The sequence below is a fragment of the Megascapheus bottae genome, chromosome 2, assembly GCF_031878675.1.
Source record: "Megascapheus bottae isolate mThoBot1 chromosome 2, mThoBot2.hap1, whole genome shotgun sequence".
Taxonomy (NCBI): Eukaryota; Metazoa; Chordata; class Mammalia; order Rodentia; family Geomyidae; genus Megascapheus; species Megascapheus bottae.
The window spans coordinates 823,683-842,489 of record NC_143510.1 but is presented as its reverse complement, the minus strand read 5'-3'; the positions used below and the strand labels follow the sequence as shown (position 1 = coordinate 842,489).

Genomic DNA, 18,807 nt, shown 5'->3' with positions numbered 1-18,807 from the left:
ATAAAATTACTAATAAACGTTTACCAAACGCTTAGAATATATTAGAAACTCCTGTCTTTTATCTATTGGAACTAACTTAATCCTCATAAATGACCCTTGAGTAAGTTATAATTGTTATAGCTATTTTACAAAAAAGGGAAGCTGAGTCTGGAAATGTGTAAGTCATATATCCAAACTTGTCCAGTGTCAGATGTGGGATTTGAGTCCAAGCAGCCCGATACCATAGGCATGTCTTCTGGCTTTAATACTATTCTCCCTGTTAATGAAATGAGTGAATTGGGAAATTTGGTACATTTTGGTGGACTTGGTCAACGTGGTGTTGCCTCAGCGAGATTGTTTCTTATGATCACTTCTAATAAGTTGATTGTATTTACCAAAAAAGTCTACTAAATTTTCACGTAGATGTTTCAGTCGGCTGCTGGCATCACAATTGTAGAGGACTGTGATAACTGAGACTTAGTCTTCCTGTGTTGTCCAGACTCCCTGTGGGTGATAAATTACAAGTTGTTCATTTGTATAGATTTTAGGAGGGGCTTTTTTTTTTTTTCCTTACCCCAGATACGAGGCTGGACCTCAGGGCCTGGGCACTGTCCCTGAGCTTCATTTCAGTCTCAGGGCTAGCACTCTACCACTTGAACCACAGTGTCACTTCTGGCTTTTCTGTTTGTGTGGCACAGAGGAATCGTATCCAGAGCTTCATGCATGCTAGGCAAGCATTTTACCACTAAGCCACATTCCCAGCCCCCTCCATCCCTTTTCTTTTTTCTTCTGGTGGAAGTCCTGGGGATTGAATTTAGGGCCCAGGCATTGTCCCTGAACTTTTTTGCCCAAGGCCAGTGCTCTACCACTTGAGCTACAGTCTTTCAGCTTTTTTCTTTTTTTTTTTTTTCCTGTGGGTCATGGGCCTTGAATTCTGTGCCTGGGTGCTGTGCCTTAGCTCTTTAGCTCAAGGCGACCACCCTACCCCTGGGCCTGGGTGATGTCTCTGAGCTCTTCAGCTCCAGGCTACCGTCCTACCCTTGAGCCAAAGCCCCACTGTCTGGGCAGATCCTCAGATCTCAGCCTCCTGAGTAGCTAGGATTACAGGCGTGAGCCATTACACCCAGCACATCCAGCTTTTTTTTAAAATATATTTTTTATTGTAATTAATAGAAGGGTTACATGATATTTGCCAGATAAATGGTGCCTTAATTCCCACACATTGAAACCCTTTCACACGTCATGGTCCCCATTTCCCTTCCCCCCTCCCACACCCCTCATCTTGTCTCCCCGCCCCCCCTGTTCCCTATCCAATTTCAAATAACCAAATACAAATGTATCCAGTATATCAGATAACAAAGTGAGATAGTGTAACAATATGAGATAACCAAGACATCCAGCTTTTTTGATGCTTAATTGGAGATAAATGTCTCACAGACTTTCTGGCCCAGTCTGTCTTTAAACTTTGATCCTCAGATCTCAGCCTCCTGAGTAGCTAAGATTATAGGCGTGAGCCACTGGTGCCTGGCCTCAGATTCCAGTCTTGCTTAACTTCTCTGAGGTAAATGTGATTGATGCTTCTTTTCTCCTCTGATTTAAGATTTGTCTTCTCAGATTTCTTGGCTTTTAACTCTGTTTTTATGCTGGGAAAGTTTAACAGAATTTTGTTACTCTAAGATTTGAATACGGTGTGCTTTGTCAGCTTGCTACTTAAAGTTTCCTGTCAAGTCCATTGAAATATTTCTCTAATGTCTCTTCCTTAAAGCGTTTCATGGTGCTTTTAACCAGATAGGTAACTTTCTGAGGTAGAAGCATGTTTCCTAATATGTGTATGTGCGTACTTTTCTCTCTCTTTGTATTCTCTTTCTCACTAGGTCTGACTTCTAGAGGACCTAGACAATGCTGCCTGTTGAGGTTGTTTGAGGAAGTTTGCTGTGCTATGTTGTATATATGATTTGCTTTCTGGTATGTTTTTCTTGGAGTACGTCAGCAATATGTTAAATACTGAGGATTCCAATAATACGAAGCAATTTAAGAGATTAAATTCAGATATAAAAGGATCTTGTAATGCTTACAGAAAGATAACATTAGGAAAAATTTCCAAGTAAGGCCCTTGGGCCCAACAAGCTATATATTTCTTCCCCTGCTATGACATAGGAGAGCAAATTATATTATCTGTCAGTTTTTTGGTCAAGCTTATCATTTTGTAACTTAGATGATAGATACTTGGTGTTAGTACATTCTTACATAGATACATATTCTTATAGGTATATATGACTACAAACCTATGATATTAAGTTCCAGAAACCCTGTAAAATTTTTTTGTGGAAAATTGTGTGTGTGTGTGTGTGTGTGTGTGTGTGTGTGTTTTGGCTCATTCTGGAGCTTGGACTCTGAGCTTGGGTGCTGTCCCTGAGCCTCTTTGTGCTTAAGGCTAGTACTCTACCCTTCAAAGCACAGCGTTCGCTTTTCTGAGTAGTTCATGAGAGGTAAGACTCTCATGGACTTTGCTGCCTGTGCTGACTTCCAGCCATACTCCTCGGGTCTCAGCCTTCTGAGTAGCTAGGATTATAGCTGTGAGCTACTAGTGCCCGATGGAAAATAATGTTTTGAATGTAACCAAATGCATCAAGAAGTCTATCCTTATAGTATTTTCTTTAAAATACTAAGTTTTTGTTGGGTGCTGGTGCTAATGCCAGTAAGCCTAACTCCCTGGGGGCTGAGATCTGAGGATTGAGGTTCAAAGCCAGCCTAGGCAGGAAAGTCTGTGAAACTCTTACCTTCAATTCGCCACCAAAAACCCCAGAAGTAGAGCTGTGGCTCAAGTATTAGAGCACTAACCTTAAGCCAAAAAAGTTCAGGGACAGTACTCAGGAGTTGAGTTCAGATTCCAGGTCTGGGACCACAAAGAACAAAAACAAACCCAAAACCAACAAAGCAAAACCAACTGGTTACACCCCCCCCAACAAAAAAAATCCCAAACTTTTATGTTTTTTTACTGTTGTTCTCTCTCTCTGTCTCTCTGTCTCTCTCTGTGTCTCTCTCTGTCTCTGTCTCTCTCTCTCTTTATCAGCTAGCATAAGTCTTTCGGGCTCTGAAGCCTTAGAGAAAGATTATTGATTCAAACCTAATATGCATTTCTTTAGCACTGTACTTTAAGACACTCACGGAACACATTTTAAGATAACATGTATTCCTATGTATGTGGAAAGAAAGGGTGAGGTGGTCTACCATCCATTGTGAAGATGCAGAGCTGCTGGACTGTGAGGACATGAGTGTTCAGTTCACATGCATGTTCTCCTCTGGATCTAGATCTGTTCTCAGGAATCTAATGGCATTTGATTCATTACCACAGGCAAACAAGCTGAAATGATTGCTCCGCCTTGGTATTTGTTTTTGTTTTCAAATTTTCGGGCCTCTTCCACCTAATTTGTTGGGTTGTGACTTATGAAAACACATAAGAGCATAACTCTAAAAATTCCATTCTTTTGAAACCATAGTATTTGATCATGGCATTTGTAAAAGCTAAAAATATTTTCTTAATTGTCTCATGAGATTTGTGGGATGAACATGGAAAAGACAAAGTTGGCTTTATAGTTTGACTTAGTTAATTCTCAGAATCCATATCATTCATCATATAAAATGTGATCACACACAGATTCTGTGCACTCACTATGCAAAACTCACGTGCATTCCATTTCAAACCAACCACTAGCCAGAGTTGCTGAAAGTCTGGTTTATATTTTGTAAGTGCTTTGTGTTGATGACTTGCTCAGCTTTCTTTTCTTTCTTTCTTTCTTTCTTTCTTTCTTTCTTTCTTTCTTTCTTTCTTTCTTTGAGAAATGCATCTTTTAAGAATATTTCATCAGATGGTTAAGTTGTGGGCAATGGAGATATTCTGGTTAATTCAGTGTCCTTTTAAATAATCTATTTCTGTCTACATAAATTCCTTGTAGTGCCTTTACCCACTGAGTTTCTATGAAAATAAATTTTCTTTGCCTGTTAAAACAAAACAATCCTTGAGATCTGTGTATTTTGCCATTACTGTCCTTTGACAGTTTTTGAAGTTTTCTTTTGGGGCATTCATTAGTATGAGTTTCAGCTCGGGCATGCTACATAAAGCCAGAGGCCATAGAAAAGAAAATGCCTTTAGAATTGTTACTGAACATATGTTAATTCTTATAGTTTTTTTTTAAGAAATGGGAGGAGATTGCTTTTTATAATTGAATTCATCTTTTAGTAATGAGTCAAGGATATGCTAATAAATATTTGGGAGTATTTACTTAAAAAAATACAAAGTGGGAATAGTTCCTATCACTCAGAATCTTACCTGGATGTACCAATTCATAATTATAGGCATCATAGCAGAGGTCCAGAATTTACACAAAGTTTTCTTTCCATTTTCAAGTATACCACTTAAGTTTATTTTAACTTCTCAGGTTCTAGCCTAGGTTTCATTCTTCCGTTTTTATACGACACCTTTAGGACAAAGTAAAGCCTCTCTTCTCCTGCTTTATTTCTTCTGTATTGTCAGGATGAAACCGAGAAGAATTCTGGATGTTCACTTGTGTTTTTCTCATCCTTGGTCTCCCACGAATACATGACTTGATTTATCTTGATCAGCCTAGTTAACTTGCTCCACATTTTTTTCCAAAAGTGCAAAAGCAGTTTCAGCTAAAAATACAACCTATCAAAATGCTCCCAAAGTTGTGGCCTCAATTCAAATATGCTGATCAATTTTGAAAATCTAAATCAGCCCTGTCCCATGAAACCAGGGGGAAGAACCTTTGTGGTGGAGGACAGATTTCCAAAAATTTACCACAGCCCTGTTCTTAGCTGGAGTTTGTGCTGATATTGCCAGTCAGCTGAGGGATAGATGCAAAAAGCAGGAAGCATTATTGAATTGAGCTCCAGTGCCAATTTGGGAAAGCAAATTAAAATGTAAAAGAATATTTTTTCCACTCCTGGCGTCTCAACATAAAGTGCTCATCTTGCCAGAAAAGAAAGCCAATTACTAATGTTTTTGGTGAAAAAAATGCACATATAGCTTCGTTTTTTTAAAGTCAAATGAAATAGCTTTATTTTATGAATCAGAATATATGTACATTTGCCATTGGAAAAATATCTCCACAGAAATGACTTCAATGAGGCTTATTTCACTGTCTTTGGATATTTTTCCAGGTGCTGCCTGAAGAATGGATGATGATGATTTTGGTGGTTTTGAGGTATGTATTGGTATTATTTATGTTTTTAACTCTGCAGGGTTCTAATGGATTAACTATTTTGAAAAACATACTATTTCTCATTGGTATTCCTCATCTTGTCTTAGTCACTTTGTAATTATTCTGGAAAACAAAATGCAATAGAAGCTGTATACCCATTGCTCACACCCATAATCCTAGCTACTCTGGAGACTAAGATCTGAAGATTGCCTGTGCAGGAAAGTCGATGAGATACCTTATCTCCAATTAACCAGCAAAAGGTAGAAGTGGAACTGTTAAGTGCTACTCTTGAGCAAAAAAGTTCAGGGATAATGCCCAGTCCCAGGTTCAGATCTCACTACTGGTACACAGACACACAGTTGATGAAAATGAAGGAAAAACAAAATATGATACTTTTGAAAGTGAAAGGTGATTTATGATCATTGAAGGTTTGGTTTTGCCCATGGGAATGGTTGAAATGGAGGTGATAAACCTATGCCAGTGGAGTATTGAGGGCAAAGGTTTATAATTGCCAGCAGGAGGCCCATGTTCTCGAATCCCTGGGCGCTGAGGGCTGACATGTCACCCTTCACATGTTACCTGTTCACACCCATAGTGAGCCTGTGTAGTGGGTGAAGTATACAGCCTTTTGGTGGTATATGAAGCTAATCGGTATGTTTGTGTTGCTAGAACACTCTGTCAGGTTTCTTTTGGGGATTTCCTAAGTGGAAATTATTAGCTGAAGAAGTAGTGTCTTTTCCTTAATCCTTTTCAATGTGTGTTCATTTTATTGAAATATTTTATAGCCCAGTTAGTTTTATGGAGCCAGTATAGTCTTGCAGGAAAATCTCTGGATTAAGACTCAGGATGCCCGAGCTTAAATGCTGGAACTGCCATCAAATGAGCTCTGTGATCTTTCCTCCACATCCCCCCTCCCCCCGCCTGTTTTTTTTTTTAAGTTTTTTTCATATATTTTTTATTGTAATTAATAGAAGGCTTACATTATATTCACCAGATAGAAGGTGCATTATTTCACATACATTGATACCCTTTCTCATGTCTTGGTCCCCATTTCCCTCCCCCTTACCCCCACCCCTCATCTTGTTTTCCCCTTTTCCCTATCCGATTTCAAATAACCAAATACACATATATACAGTATATCAGATAACAAAGTGAAATACTGTAACGATATGAGATAACCAAGGGACAGCAAAAGAGATGAGAGATAATATAGTACATTAAGGACAACAATCACTCATTATATGGCTTTTGTTTCTATATCCTAGAGGTCCTTTCATTTAGCATCATACTATATGGCCTTATGTCTCTAGGTTTTGTTCTATTGTAAATCTCTGCTAGGAGAGCCCAAGGTTTCTACTGATTATGACAAATGAGGGAAACCATTGAGCCTATGTTCTTTGAGTCTGGCTTACTTACTTAATATGATTTTTTCTAAGTCTTTCCATTTCCTTAAAAATGGGGCAATGTCATTCTTTCTGACAGCAGCATAGAATTCCATTGTGTACAAATACCACATCTTGTTGATCCACTCATCAACTGAGGGACATCTGGGTTGATTCCATATCTTTGCTATGGTAAATAGTGCTGCAATGAACATCATTGTACTAGTGGATTTAGTATGTCCTTGTTTCTGGACAATTGGGTACATGCCAAGTAGTGGAATTGCTGGGTCATAGTGGAGCTCTATGTTTAGTCTTTTGAGGAGCTGCCATACTGCTTTCCATAGTGGTTGATTGAGTTTGTACTCCCACCAACAGTGTAGTAGTGATCCCTCCTGCCACATCATCCCCTCCAGCGTCTGTTGTTATTGGTTTTCTTGATCCTGGCCATTCTAACTTGGAGTGAGATGGAATCTTAGAGTTGTTTTGATTTGCATTTCTTTTATCCGCCCAATGTTTTTAAAGGAGATTTAAAAAATGTTTGGATTTGGTAAAATGGAATTAAAATAGTATAATTAATGCTGTAGAAAGTATATACTATGTTCTGAATTGTATAGAATGTGATATGAGATTTTTAGCTTTCTTGTTCTGTTTATTGTTTATTTATTTTTTTTTGGTGCCAGTCCTGGGATTTGAACTCAGGAATTGGGTGCTGTTCCTGAGCTCTTTTGTGCAAAGCTAACACTGTACCACTTGGAGCCACAGAACCACTTTCTATTTTGCTTATTGTATTATAATTGGTCAATATGGAGAACTTCAGTGTATGTGCATACTGCTTCTTTGTGTCCTATCCAAAACTTTTTATTTCTATGTTTAACACATTTGAGTATTATCTTCATCTTAATATATATGTATATATAATTAGGTGGTAGAATATTTTTCATGTTGCTTGAAAGTTTTGTTAGAATTCTTTCAGTTCTGAGGGAAATAAATGTTTCTGAATATTATTTGGCTCAGCTTATCATTTGGAAATTGTTATATACTATACAGTATATACAAGAGTTTAAGTACATGTTATCTAAAATGCATAATATAGTATATGTGGCATATAATCTATAATATATGCTATATAAACACATGCCATGTTATATATGATATACATTATATGCATATATTATATAACACATGTATTGTACATACTTATATAGACATATATTACAACATATGTTATGTATTATATATAATACATGCTCTATGTAATACATACACATATACATATATAGGTGCTCATTAGAGTGACAATTCCACCTCAGTGTTTACCTTCCATACATCTATCCTTTGCATGCTATGTAGATACAGTGTTGGCTTATATTACCATTGCATTGTAGTTGTAAGCTCATTTTTCATATTTTATAGAGAGTAGCCATTAGTCTCTGCACTTCTGTGGCAGATTGCCCCATTCAGTTCCTTTTATGAGACATCCAGAGTAAAATACAAATCAAGGTCAGGGGTCTAATTTTCAGTAATAATTTTGCAGTGACTGGGTCATCTGATTCTCAGAAAACCTCTTATTCTTACCACAGATTCAGCACTCAGTAATTGACTGTTTTGAAGTGTGTGTGTGTGTGTGTGTGTGTGTGTGTGTGTATGTGTGTGTTTAATTGAAAAATGTCAGAAAAATGTTGGAAAGAAGATACAGAGTGGGATCCTACTTTTTTTTTTTAAGATTAATCTTCGGTCTTTGGATAATTACATAAGATGTTTGGGTCTCTATGTATAAGCATATTTTTCATGGATCTGGGGTTTGATCATGTTGGCTAGCCAGGCATCTGAACCATGCCCCAGTTCTTTTTGCTTTAGTTACTCTTTGGATAGAGTCTGTCACTTTTTCATATGCTAGGGTGAATTGTGATCTTCCTTCTTACATAGATTTTCTACCTAGATAGGTAAGTGTTGTGGTGAGATAAATTAGGATGGTTCGATCCAGAATTCACAAGTGAAAATGTGATGGATATATATATATGAAAATTTTCACCATTTTTCACTTGAAGATAATAGGATCTGGGTGCATGTAGTGGGAGGAGAGGTTAGGCATTGTGGTCCTGAGGACAGAGGAGGGAGCAGCGGCATGTTTGTTAGGCATTCACTTGTGTGGTATGTTTGGTCATGGTGCCGGGTGTACCATCGTTTCTACTTTTTAGACCTTCTCAAACTATCTTGCTTTTGCTTCTAGGCTGCAGAGACTTTTGATGGAGAAAGTGGTGAAACCCAAACAACATCTCCTGCTATTCCTTGGGCTGCTTTTCCTACAGGTACTGATGCATAGCAATTAGGAAGTATTCTTAGTATTTTACTCTTTTGCTTTTTGTTAAAGCCTGTTTTCATTTCACCTTTTCTGAGCTGGAAATTGAAATGCCCAGACTTGAATCTCTAGGCTTTTTTTTTTTTTTTATCTAACCAAAAACTGGTTACCTGTGGTGCTGTAACCCTAGCTACTCAGGAAGTTGAGAAGTGAGGATTGAGGCTTGAACCCAACCTGGCATGAAAGTTTGTGAGACTCTTCTCCAGGTAACCACCAAAAAGTCAGAAGTAGAAGTGTGGTTCAAGGAGTAGAACATTAACTAGTCTTGAGCTATAGAGCTCAGGGACAGTACTCAGACCCTGAGTTCAAGTACCAAGAGCAGTATAAACAAAAATAAATTCCATGATGCAGTTTGAAGCCTGATTCTAAAAAATAATAGGAACCCACAAAGACATTTGCAGTGTGATTTCCATTTTAAAAGTGAATCTTGGTTTAGGAAGTTTAAGTACTAGGTACTTGTTTTAGGTTGTTTTGCTCATTAATTAACAGGTATCCTTCTTGCATTCTAAAAATAACTTACCATTGCTTGTAATAAAAGCATTCAGAAATATTTAGATTAAAAATAGGTTCTCAGGGGCTTGGGATAGAGATATCATGTTTGAGGCATTGAGCTCACTTTCTAGCACATACATGCCATTAAAGGAATTAAGTATGAAAATGAATTCCATTGTTGAGGTGTATTTCTTAGAAGACTTACAATTCTCCAGTGAACTCATTCATGTCTACAGAATATTTGGAACTTGGTAAATTTTTTTCTTTTCTTCCTCTTTCTTCTTCTTTCTTCTTCTTTCTTCTGGCCTAAGCACTGTCCTTGGGCTTTCTCAAGGATAGAGCTCTACCACTTGAGCCATAGCACCACTCCTAGCCTTTTCTGTGTATGTGGCACTGAGGAATTGAACCTGGGTCTTCATGTATGCTAGGCAAGTACTCTACCACTAGACCAAACTCCTGGCCCTGCTAAATTTTTTTTGGTCAAATCATTGGAAGTTCAGGAGACCAAATTATTACAATTCTTGGCCATACAATTATTTACTAATTACTTTCTGTTAGGGAAGCACTCTCTTAGATTAGGGAAACAGATAGAACACTTCCTAATCTTGACCTCAAGGGCAAAGGCAGGCCCATGCCTGTTTGCAGTGTGAGGCACATTAATTGTTGGGGAAAGAATGATGACTTTAGTTGTTGTTCTTAATATACTATGTTATCTCTCATCTCTTTTGCGGTCCCTTGGTTATCTCATATTGTTACAGTATCTCACTTTGTTACCTGATATATTGGATATATTTGTACTTGGTTATTTGAAATTGGATAGGGAACGGGGAAAACAAGATAAGGGGTGGGGGGGGGGAGGGAAATGGGGACCAAGACATGTGAAAGTGTATCAATGTATGGGAATTAATGCACCATCTATCTGGCAAATATCATGTAACCCTTCTATTAATTACAATAAAAGTATATGAAAAAAATATATATAAAAAAAAGAATGATGACTTTGTCATCTGTGCATTTAGCAAGTGTGTATCGGATGCTTGATATGAGTGAGTCAGTATTCCCCTTCAGGCTGGGTATTTATATTGTTCATCTGGCCTTTGAAAGACACAGATGATTTCAACAGGCAGATATGGGACAGTGAGAAAAGATATAAAAGGCTGAAAACCCAGTGGAACAACAACGTACAACCAAGAAAAAAAGGAGTGATGTAGTTTACATGCTTACTTTTGCTTTCTCCTGCCTGAAATTCTCCCTGCTTCCCGTCTCTTTCTCCAATTTCCATTTCACACTATTGTGTTTATTTTTCCTTTAGTGTTTTATCTTTTGCTTTAATATTTGTTTTTCTGGGAACTTTCTGTAGGGAATCTTCTCAAATCTTTGTGGAACTTATTATGTGACTTCCATATTGGATTATAAGTTTTATTGGAGTAGATATTACATAATCAAAATGATTTGATCTCTTGCTCTCTCGAGGTATATGCATATTTTTGGTGGTGCTAGGGTTTGAACACAGGGCCTAATGTTTGTTAGGCAAGCAAGCACTGTGTCACTTGAACCAGACCCATCACTTCTCACTACAGTTACTTTTCAAATATATTCTCTCTCTCTTCTTATGCTAGCCTGGATTTTGATCCTCTTTATAGCTTATAGTTGGCTTTAAGTAAATATTTTCAGAGTAAATAAATATGGAGAAAATGAGTGAATGGAGGAGTAACTGAGTCAGTGAACACGTTAGGATGACAATGGAAACCAGAGGGAGGGAGGCAGTGGGGCAATAATTACATTTATCTAGCACACTAGGAATTTTAGTGTGTTGACAGCTTGTTTATTGTGGAGTAGGAAGCACAGCCTTGTTCTGCTTTTTGGATAGTTGAAAAAGTGTTGAGTTTTAATATTAATAAATATGTTTAGGGATGAAATTCAGTCTTTCAGATTCCATTTCAGTTGTTTTGTACTTTTTTTGTTTTGTACTAGTATCAAAGCTTCAACTTAGCACCTCACACTGTTGTTTAGCTTTTTTACTCATGGCTGGTACTCTACCACTTGAGACATACTTCTACCCTTTTGCTGGCTACTTGGAAATGATGCTTTCCAGGCTAATTATTATATAATACTGAGCTCAGCAGGATAGTGTACCTCTGCAAGTGTCTGCTTATATTCTGTAATCCTCAAGACAATGCTTTCACTCTCTCAGCATCATTTACACAGTGGCCGCTGTAAAATGCTGGCAGTGCTCATGGTGGGTCAACGCCTCCCCAGAGTCAAAGCTCAGTAGTGGTCTCTGTATGATTCCTAGAGTAGATCCAGTTAACTCTGCTTGATTGTTGCTTGTTCTGTGGTGGGAATAATAAATTCCACGATAATTGAGAAGACCATTTCTCCCTACATGTATTCATCTTGGAAATCTTCAATAATTACTCTAAGATGGCTAAAATGTATCTTGACTTTACTGATACTGGTACTTGAACTCAGGGCCTGGCACTTTCATTTGGCTTTATCTACTCAAGGCTGATTACCTACTGCTTGAGCCATGCCTCCACTTCTGGCTTTTTAGTTAGAGATAAGAATCTCTGCAGCGGCGTTCCTGCTGGGCCTGGCTTTGAACCTCAATCCTCAGATCTCAGCCTTTTGAGTAGCTAGGATTACAGGCATGAGCTACCAGTGCCCAGAGTATTATTGACTACTACAATTATTTGTAGTTTTATATCTCATTACAGTACAGCATCTCACCTGTGATATTTGTCTTCATGCCTTGCTTACCATGAGAACTGGAAAGCGAATTAATATGAAATCTTCAGCTTCTTTCACTTTTATTTTCCAGAAACATGTGGAGTTTGTTAGTTTATTTCAGTGAAAGTTTGTCCAAAAAAAGACTTACCCCTCCTCTCCCCTGCGCTCTCCTCCCCCACGTCTCCCCTTCTTCTCTTTAAATATTTATTGATTGAAAACTCATGCTGGGAATACAGGGCAAAACAGAACTCAGGTCCTGATTTTAGGAAGCTTATATCCCAGTGGGAGAAGGGTGAGAAACAAGCACACAGCAAACACATACATATAATGGCTCCAAGCATCTAATAGAAGAAGGATACCTACAACATGTGATGATGGCACAGGATGGAGGGCCAGATGTGGGGTGAGGGGGACCCACTTGCACAGGGTGTTCCAGGCACAGAGCGAGCATCCTCTGGGGATATTTGGGGCCTCTGAACAGGAAGCCAGGCAGTTGAAAGTTGAGGTAAGTGTTAATGGGCAGAGACTCCAGGGCAGAGGAAGAATTGCTTGTATTAAGACCTTTCCCTCGGTATTGTGTTCCATTGTATCCTCGTTTCACCTTGCATCCTCCCTTCCAGGGCTATGGTGTTTGAAGCCTGTGGGCTAATATCCCATCCATGTGGTGTTCTTGGTTAATATCCCATGCCTTTGCCATTCTTCCTGACTCTTTAACACGCCCCCTTATCTCCCTTCTGCTCAGTCCAGCCTTCTTCGTCTTTTACAGAATGACATAATACTTTCTAAATTTGTTCTCTGTGTGTCTCCTCAACTGTTTCCTCTGAGGTACTTTTATAATTTTATCTCTGTACTACTTGCTTAGAACTTAGCTGATGTCAGTGCATATTTTAAAAAATTGAGTTCAAATATATATCACTAAATTTATCATCTTCATTATGTCACATGTGCAGTTTAGTGTAATATCCTGTAAAACCGGAGCTGTGTACCCATTCAAGATGACCCATCCTTTCTCCTCTCCCTCATTCCTCATAACCAGAATTATGCTTTCTGTTTGTATGAATCTGACTGATTTAGCAAAATCATGTGGTTTTTTTTTTTTGTGACTGTGTATTTCCTTTAGAATAATATTCTAAAGGTTCATTCATGTAGGATTGTCAGAAACTTTTCTTTTAATTCTGAATAGTATTCTAACTTTATGTTCTCCTGTATGTCAGTTGGTAACATTAGAAGTTAGGCTCAAATGTAGTTCAGTATAGCACAGTAATATTAATTTTCTTACCTCCTATATCTTCTAATTTATTTATTTTCTAAAGGAAAATTATTTCAAACTTTGTATGTCATATAGTATAACAAAGTTTAGAGTTTTATAGTCATTTTAGGAAAAAACTCGTAAATATTTGACTTTGAAATGTCCTGTTTGTTGAAATTGTTGTGATCTAGTTTGTTCTCAAAATATTTCTTGCTTGTTTAAATTTAGATGCGTTTAAATTTATTTAATATAATTTTATCATCAAGGTGATGTACAGAGGTTTACCATTTTATAAGTATATTTCTGTTTGGACAGTTACCGCTTCCTTCACTTTCCCCCAGTTTCTCTCTCCTCCTGTCCACAAGTTGCATAGCTTATTTTCCACACGGTGTATGTCTTCATGGTTCTCACTCTGTTTGGACACCTAGAGTCCTATATACTTTATCATACCCCTGTCTGTATATTTTAGATTTAGTTTCTGCATAGGTCTCTCAGGTATTTTTAAGATTGCTGCTGTTCTACTTTTTAGGAACTAAGTGCAGAGAAGTTTAAAAGTTAATGGCTATTTTCTGCTTTTCATGTATGTGTCTACAGATGCAAGTGTACCTATACAGTGATGCACATTTTTACCTTTCAAGGCAAGTTTCTTTACTTGACCATGAAAATTTTAAGGATTGCTAGTCTTAGTTCAGTAACAGTATAAAGTTCACATCATATTTTCTTATGGCAAAGGCATAGAATTCCTGGAATTTATTTAAATTCTTGAGCTTTTCACCATTCCATCCTTTGGTCATCACATATTTATAAGTGTACTATATATATTAGATTTCTTTCTGTTTTCAGTGATGCTGAATGAAAGCTGCCCCCTCAAAAGGCAGAATGTTCCATGGTACATGGTCGTTAGCATTGGCAAGCACTTCCAACCAGTAACTTTAGCTGCAGTTCTTTGATAGCAATTGTTGGTTCAGAAACTGTTGTACTGTTGCTGTTTTGTACAGTGTGGGTGGTGCTGTTTTAAAGGCGAATGACTGTTCACTTTTTACTTTCAAGTGTACAAATGTAAGTTGTCTAGAAGGCGAGGTGGGAGGCAAAACCTTGAATACTGTCCTTTCCAATAATGTTTTAAGTTTTCTTGTAGGACTACACAGACCACATTAGAATGCATTGACCATCAAAGGGAAAAACATCAAGTGATCCAGATAGATACTTTAATCCAAATTAGCTCCTTCAAAACAGCTTATACAGAGGGCAGACTGAAGTGCCTGTCACAGGCCGACCCTTGAGAAGGAATCATGGGAACTGTACCAGCAGATGTTGGATCAAATAACTTAGATGTGGTTCACCTTGCGTCCCGAGCTATTTGCATACAAAGCCAACAGGAAAGTTCAAACATTTTTCTTAAGACATTGGCAGAGAGAATCTGGAAGGCAGATGCCTTTTTGATTTCATGGTTCAATTTTTCTATTCTCCATTCTCCTGGCCAGGAAAACCTAGGACAGCAAATCGGTCATTTTATTAATACCCCATTCCGGCCTCTGCTAACCCTGTTTTTCCAGGAGAATCTGTGTTACATATCTATGCAAAGCTCAGAACCTGAGTCTACAAATTTTTGTTTGAGGAAAAAGTGTTACACTTTTTTTTTTTTTGCAGATTCATCTGTGGTTTACACACATTAAGGAAACTTGTGGTTCATTATATATTCACATACCTGCAGTTTTAACAAGCATAATGTTTAAAAGCTTTCTTTTCTCCACTTTGTATTTGTATTACACATTTTTTTTTTGTCAGAACACACACTGGATTTCCATTAGAAGATAATCATTCTTTAGTGTTTTACACAGATTGTTTGAATGGAAGATTGTTTAAAGCTTCCTTTTTTTCTATTTCCTAATTTTACATACAGCACCCCCCCCCCACCTTCAGTAGTTGTTAATCTACCTTGTTTTGTTCTGGAATCAGGTTCATTAAACCAACTCTGAAATGATGGCTTCTGTAAATAGTGAATTATTAGTCTTTTTGTTTTGTTTGTATTTTTGCAGGTCTGGGAATTAAACCCAAGGCTTCCATGTGTGGTATGTAATGCTTTGTGAATCAGTAATTAAGAGTGGCTCATGTTCTCATTGATTCATATGATAGGGCTATATAACAGTGCAGCGATGCCTGTCATAACCCTAAAGAGCTTTATAATGTCACTTAGGGTCACATAGCCGTGACTGTGAAGTGAGGAACCGTGATTCTACCTTCAGTGGTGTAACTTCTCTGAAATCCAGTTAGATAATCTGAGGGATTTCCGTATATCCAAGCACTTCTCCAGGTTTTGCGTTCTGACCCGGGTTTCACTTTATTTTATTCTTCTGTTCTTTCTTCACCTTTTGATTCTGTTCCATTCCATTCCAGTTAACACTTTTAATATTGAGCAGTTTTTTCTGGGTAGATCATGGTATCTAGTTTCAACTGCTTCCATCCACTTGACACAGTACTAATGTAATAAATTACATTCTTTTTTTTTTCCCATTGGTCATAGGACTTGAACTATGGGCCTAGGCATTGTTCCTGATCTCTTCAGCTCAAGGTTATCTCCCTACCCCTTGAGCTATAGCACCACTTCTGGTTTTCTGGTGATTAATTTGATGAGTCTCACAGACTTTTTTTTAGTGCCTGGGCTGGCTTTGAACCTGGATCCTCAGATCTTAGCCTCCTGAGTAGCTAGGATTACATGAGTGAGCCACCAGGCTCGGCTTACATCTGTTTTTAAAAACATGGCTATGGCTGTATGCCAGGGGCTTAACCTATAATCCTAGCCATTTGGGAGGCTGAGATGAGAGGGTTGTGGTTTATAAAACCAGCCTAGGCAGAAAAATCTTATCTCCGTTTAACTACCAAAAAGTCAGAAATGGGGTTGTGGCTCAAGTGCTAGAGTGCCAACTTGAACAAAAAACTAAGCAACAGTACCCATGTTCTGAGTTCAAGCCCCAATACCAGTGCACATGTGCACGTGTCCGTACTTCCCCCCAAATAAAACCCCATCAACAACATAGCTATACACCATAGTACTTAAGGGAAATTTATTCCTGCCTTTGCATTCTAATGATCAGTTTCCAGTTGGGATGCAGTAATTTATACAGCTCTATTTCTTATCGGATTCTGAATTCGTTCTTTTTAAAATTTAGCTTCAAAAAAGATGGAACTCAGGGTTTCATGCATGCTAGGCAAGTAAGTGCTCTACTACCAAGTTGTTTGTTGTTGTTTTTCCACAAGATACCTGTAGTGTGCTTTCTAGGACTTTGTTTTGTTTGTTTCCTTTTTTTGATCGTGATACTGTGCCCTTGTGCTCTTGCTTGGCTTATTTAGTGGCGTTCTATCATGTAAGTCATACCACCATTTACGATATCTGCTGGTTAATTGAAGAGAAAAGATTTGTCTGCCTAGGCTGGCTTTGAGCCTTAATTTTCATATCTAAGCCTCCTAGGTTGCAAGGATTATAGGTATGAGCCATTGATATTTGACTTTTTGAATATGTTTGTAGACAAATAAGATAATTTAAAAATAATGTTGTTGAGTCTTTATGTATATTACTGGAAATGAAAGTATGGCAGTATGTCTTTCTTAATATAAGAACAGTATTTGGAATCTTTATGATTATAATTCTAAATTAGCAAATTTGCAACAAGTTTTTTTTACTGTACATGGCTCAGTATATCTGAATCCTTATCTAAGATGTTTATGCCATATGTATACTTCTCTTTAATTATCCTTCTGAATCATACTTCTTTGACCATACAGAACACACATTTTACTCTTATGTTTTTGATAGACAAACACAGAAATACAACATGAAAGGACAATATAAAGCTATGCAATGAAAATCTCTCTTGTTTTACTCTCCTGATACAGCTAGTCATGCAGAACTAGAAAAAAACTTGTTTCTTTCTTTCAGAGATCTTCCAGCATGGAAAAATTATGTGGTCTTTTTCTTTACTGTATTATATATTGTTCTCCCATTGTAACTCAGAGAAATTGCTGTAGAAACACTTGTAGCTCTTTACATTAATTTTAGTGGTTAACTGGTATTCTTGTCAGCATACCTGTATTTATGTAAGCAGCTGTTTTCTACTCAATTTTTCTTTTTTTACAATGAGAATAATTTTGTATTTTTGGCACATTTCTCTCAATTAGAGAATTTCTTATTTAAAGTCATGTAGAAGAGGTGGTGTTGAGAGTGAGGGTAAATTAAAAAGTCTTCTTAAACTGAGCATGAGCAATTAGTACTAGTATAGTAGTTTGAAATATTCTTTAGTTGTGTTTTAAGAAGAAATGTGTAAAATAAGGCCTGGAGTCATGAAGTATTTGCTTAACAAGTGTGGGCCTTGAGGTCAAACCTCAGTATGGCTTTACCCCAAAATGTGTAAAATAATGTTCATGGCAACATTGGTTATAATAGCCTTGCACTAGTTTTCTGCCTCCTTCATAAAATATCTGAGAAAAGGGGCCGGGAGTTTGGCCTAGTGGTTAAAGTGCTTGCCTAGCATGCACGAAGACCCGGGTTTGATTCCTCGGTACCACATACATAGAGAAAAGCTGGAAATGGTGCTGAGGCTCAAGTGGTAGAGTTCTAGCCTTGAGAAAGTCCAAGGACAGTGCTCAGGTCCTGAGCTCAAGCCTAGGACTGGCAAAAAAAAGAAAAAAAATATATATCTGAGAAAAGTCAACTTCTAAGAGGCTCAAGGCTTCAGAAATTTTAGTCCTTGGCTCTAGCATTTTTTTACCTGTGCATGAAATACATTATGTAGATACAAACTGCCCACCACAGAGAAGGAAAAGGAGGAGGAGGAAGGGGAAAGGGCAAAAGGGGAAGGGGAGGAAAGAATGAAGGGGGGGAAGGAGAAAGGCGGTGGGGGAAAGGAAGAAGAAAGAAGGTAAGGAATTAGCAGACATTCTAGGGTACTCCTTTCCTAGTCATCCATTTTCTTCAGCTGGATCTCTGTTCTTGTATCCAGTACCTTCCAGTATTTCACTCAGATTGCGAACACAGAACTGGTTTCATCCGGTGGTGAGATTAGAACCTTCATCATCCTTCACCTCCCACAGCCTCTGGTGACCATTGCGCTGAGCACCAGATGCTCAACTTGACTCTTGGGCAGATGATTTCTTTTCAAGTTACAGTAGTACCCAATTAGAACCACTAGTATGCCCATCTGAAATAGAACATTTAATATTAGAACTTTGAAAGTCATTACAGCTATATCTAACTGTAGAAAACTCATGAATGTATTGTACTTCTAAGAGATGAGTAAGAGGTCTGCGGACAGACTACCACATAAAATCCTCACGCTGGAATCTGAACATTTAGTGTCTGCTCATTTTGGGAGTTCTGGAGTTCTGCATCGAATGTGC

The 18,807-nt window shown here is 37.8% G+C and overlaps 1 protein-coding gene across 8 annotated transcripts in view; it reads left to right on the top strand.

The window, feature by feature from the left end:
* Ccdc91 (coiled-coil domain containing 91) overlaps window positions 1–18,807 on the top strand; it is a 182,718-nt gene that overhangs the window by 13,670 nt on the left and 150,241 nt on the right. For 5 of the 8 annotated variants that reach the window (XM_090319078.1, XM_090319088.1, XM_090319104.1 and 2 more), the window contains exons 2-4: window positions 5,161–5,204; window positions 8,814–8,892; window positions 15,453–15,485. In XM_090319078.1, coding sequence (XP_090175204.1) covers window positions 5,175–5,204; window positions 8,814–8,892; window positions 15,453–15,485 — 142 coding nt within the window. In that variant the 5' untranslated portion in view covers window positions 5,161–5,174. Of the gene's footprint in view, window positions 1–5,160; window positions 5,205–8,813; window positions 8,893–15,452; window positions 15,486–18,807 lie in introns of those variants that run through there. The other 3 variants (XM_090319123.1, XM_090319096.1, XM_090319112.1) reach the window with 2 other exon arrangements.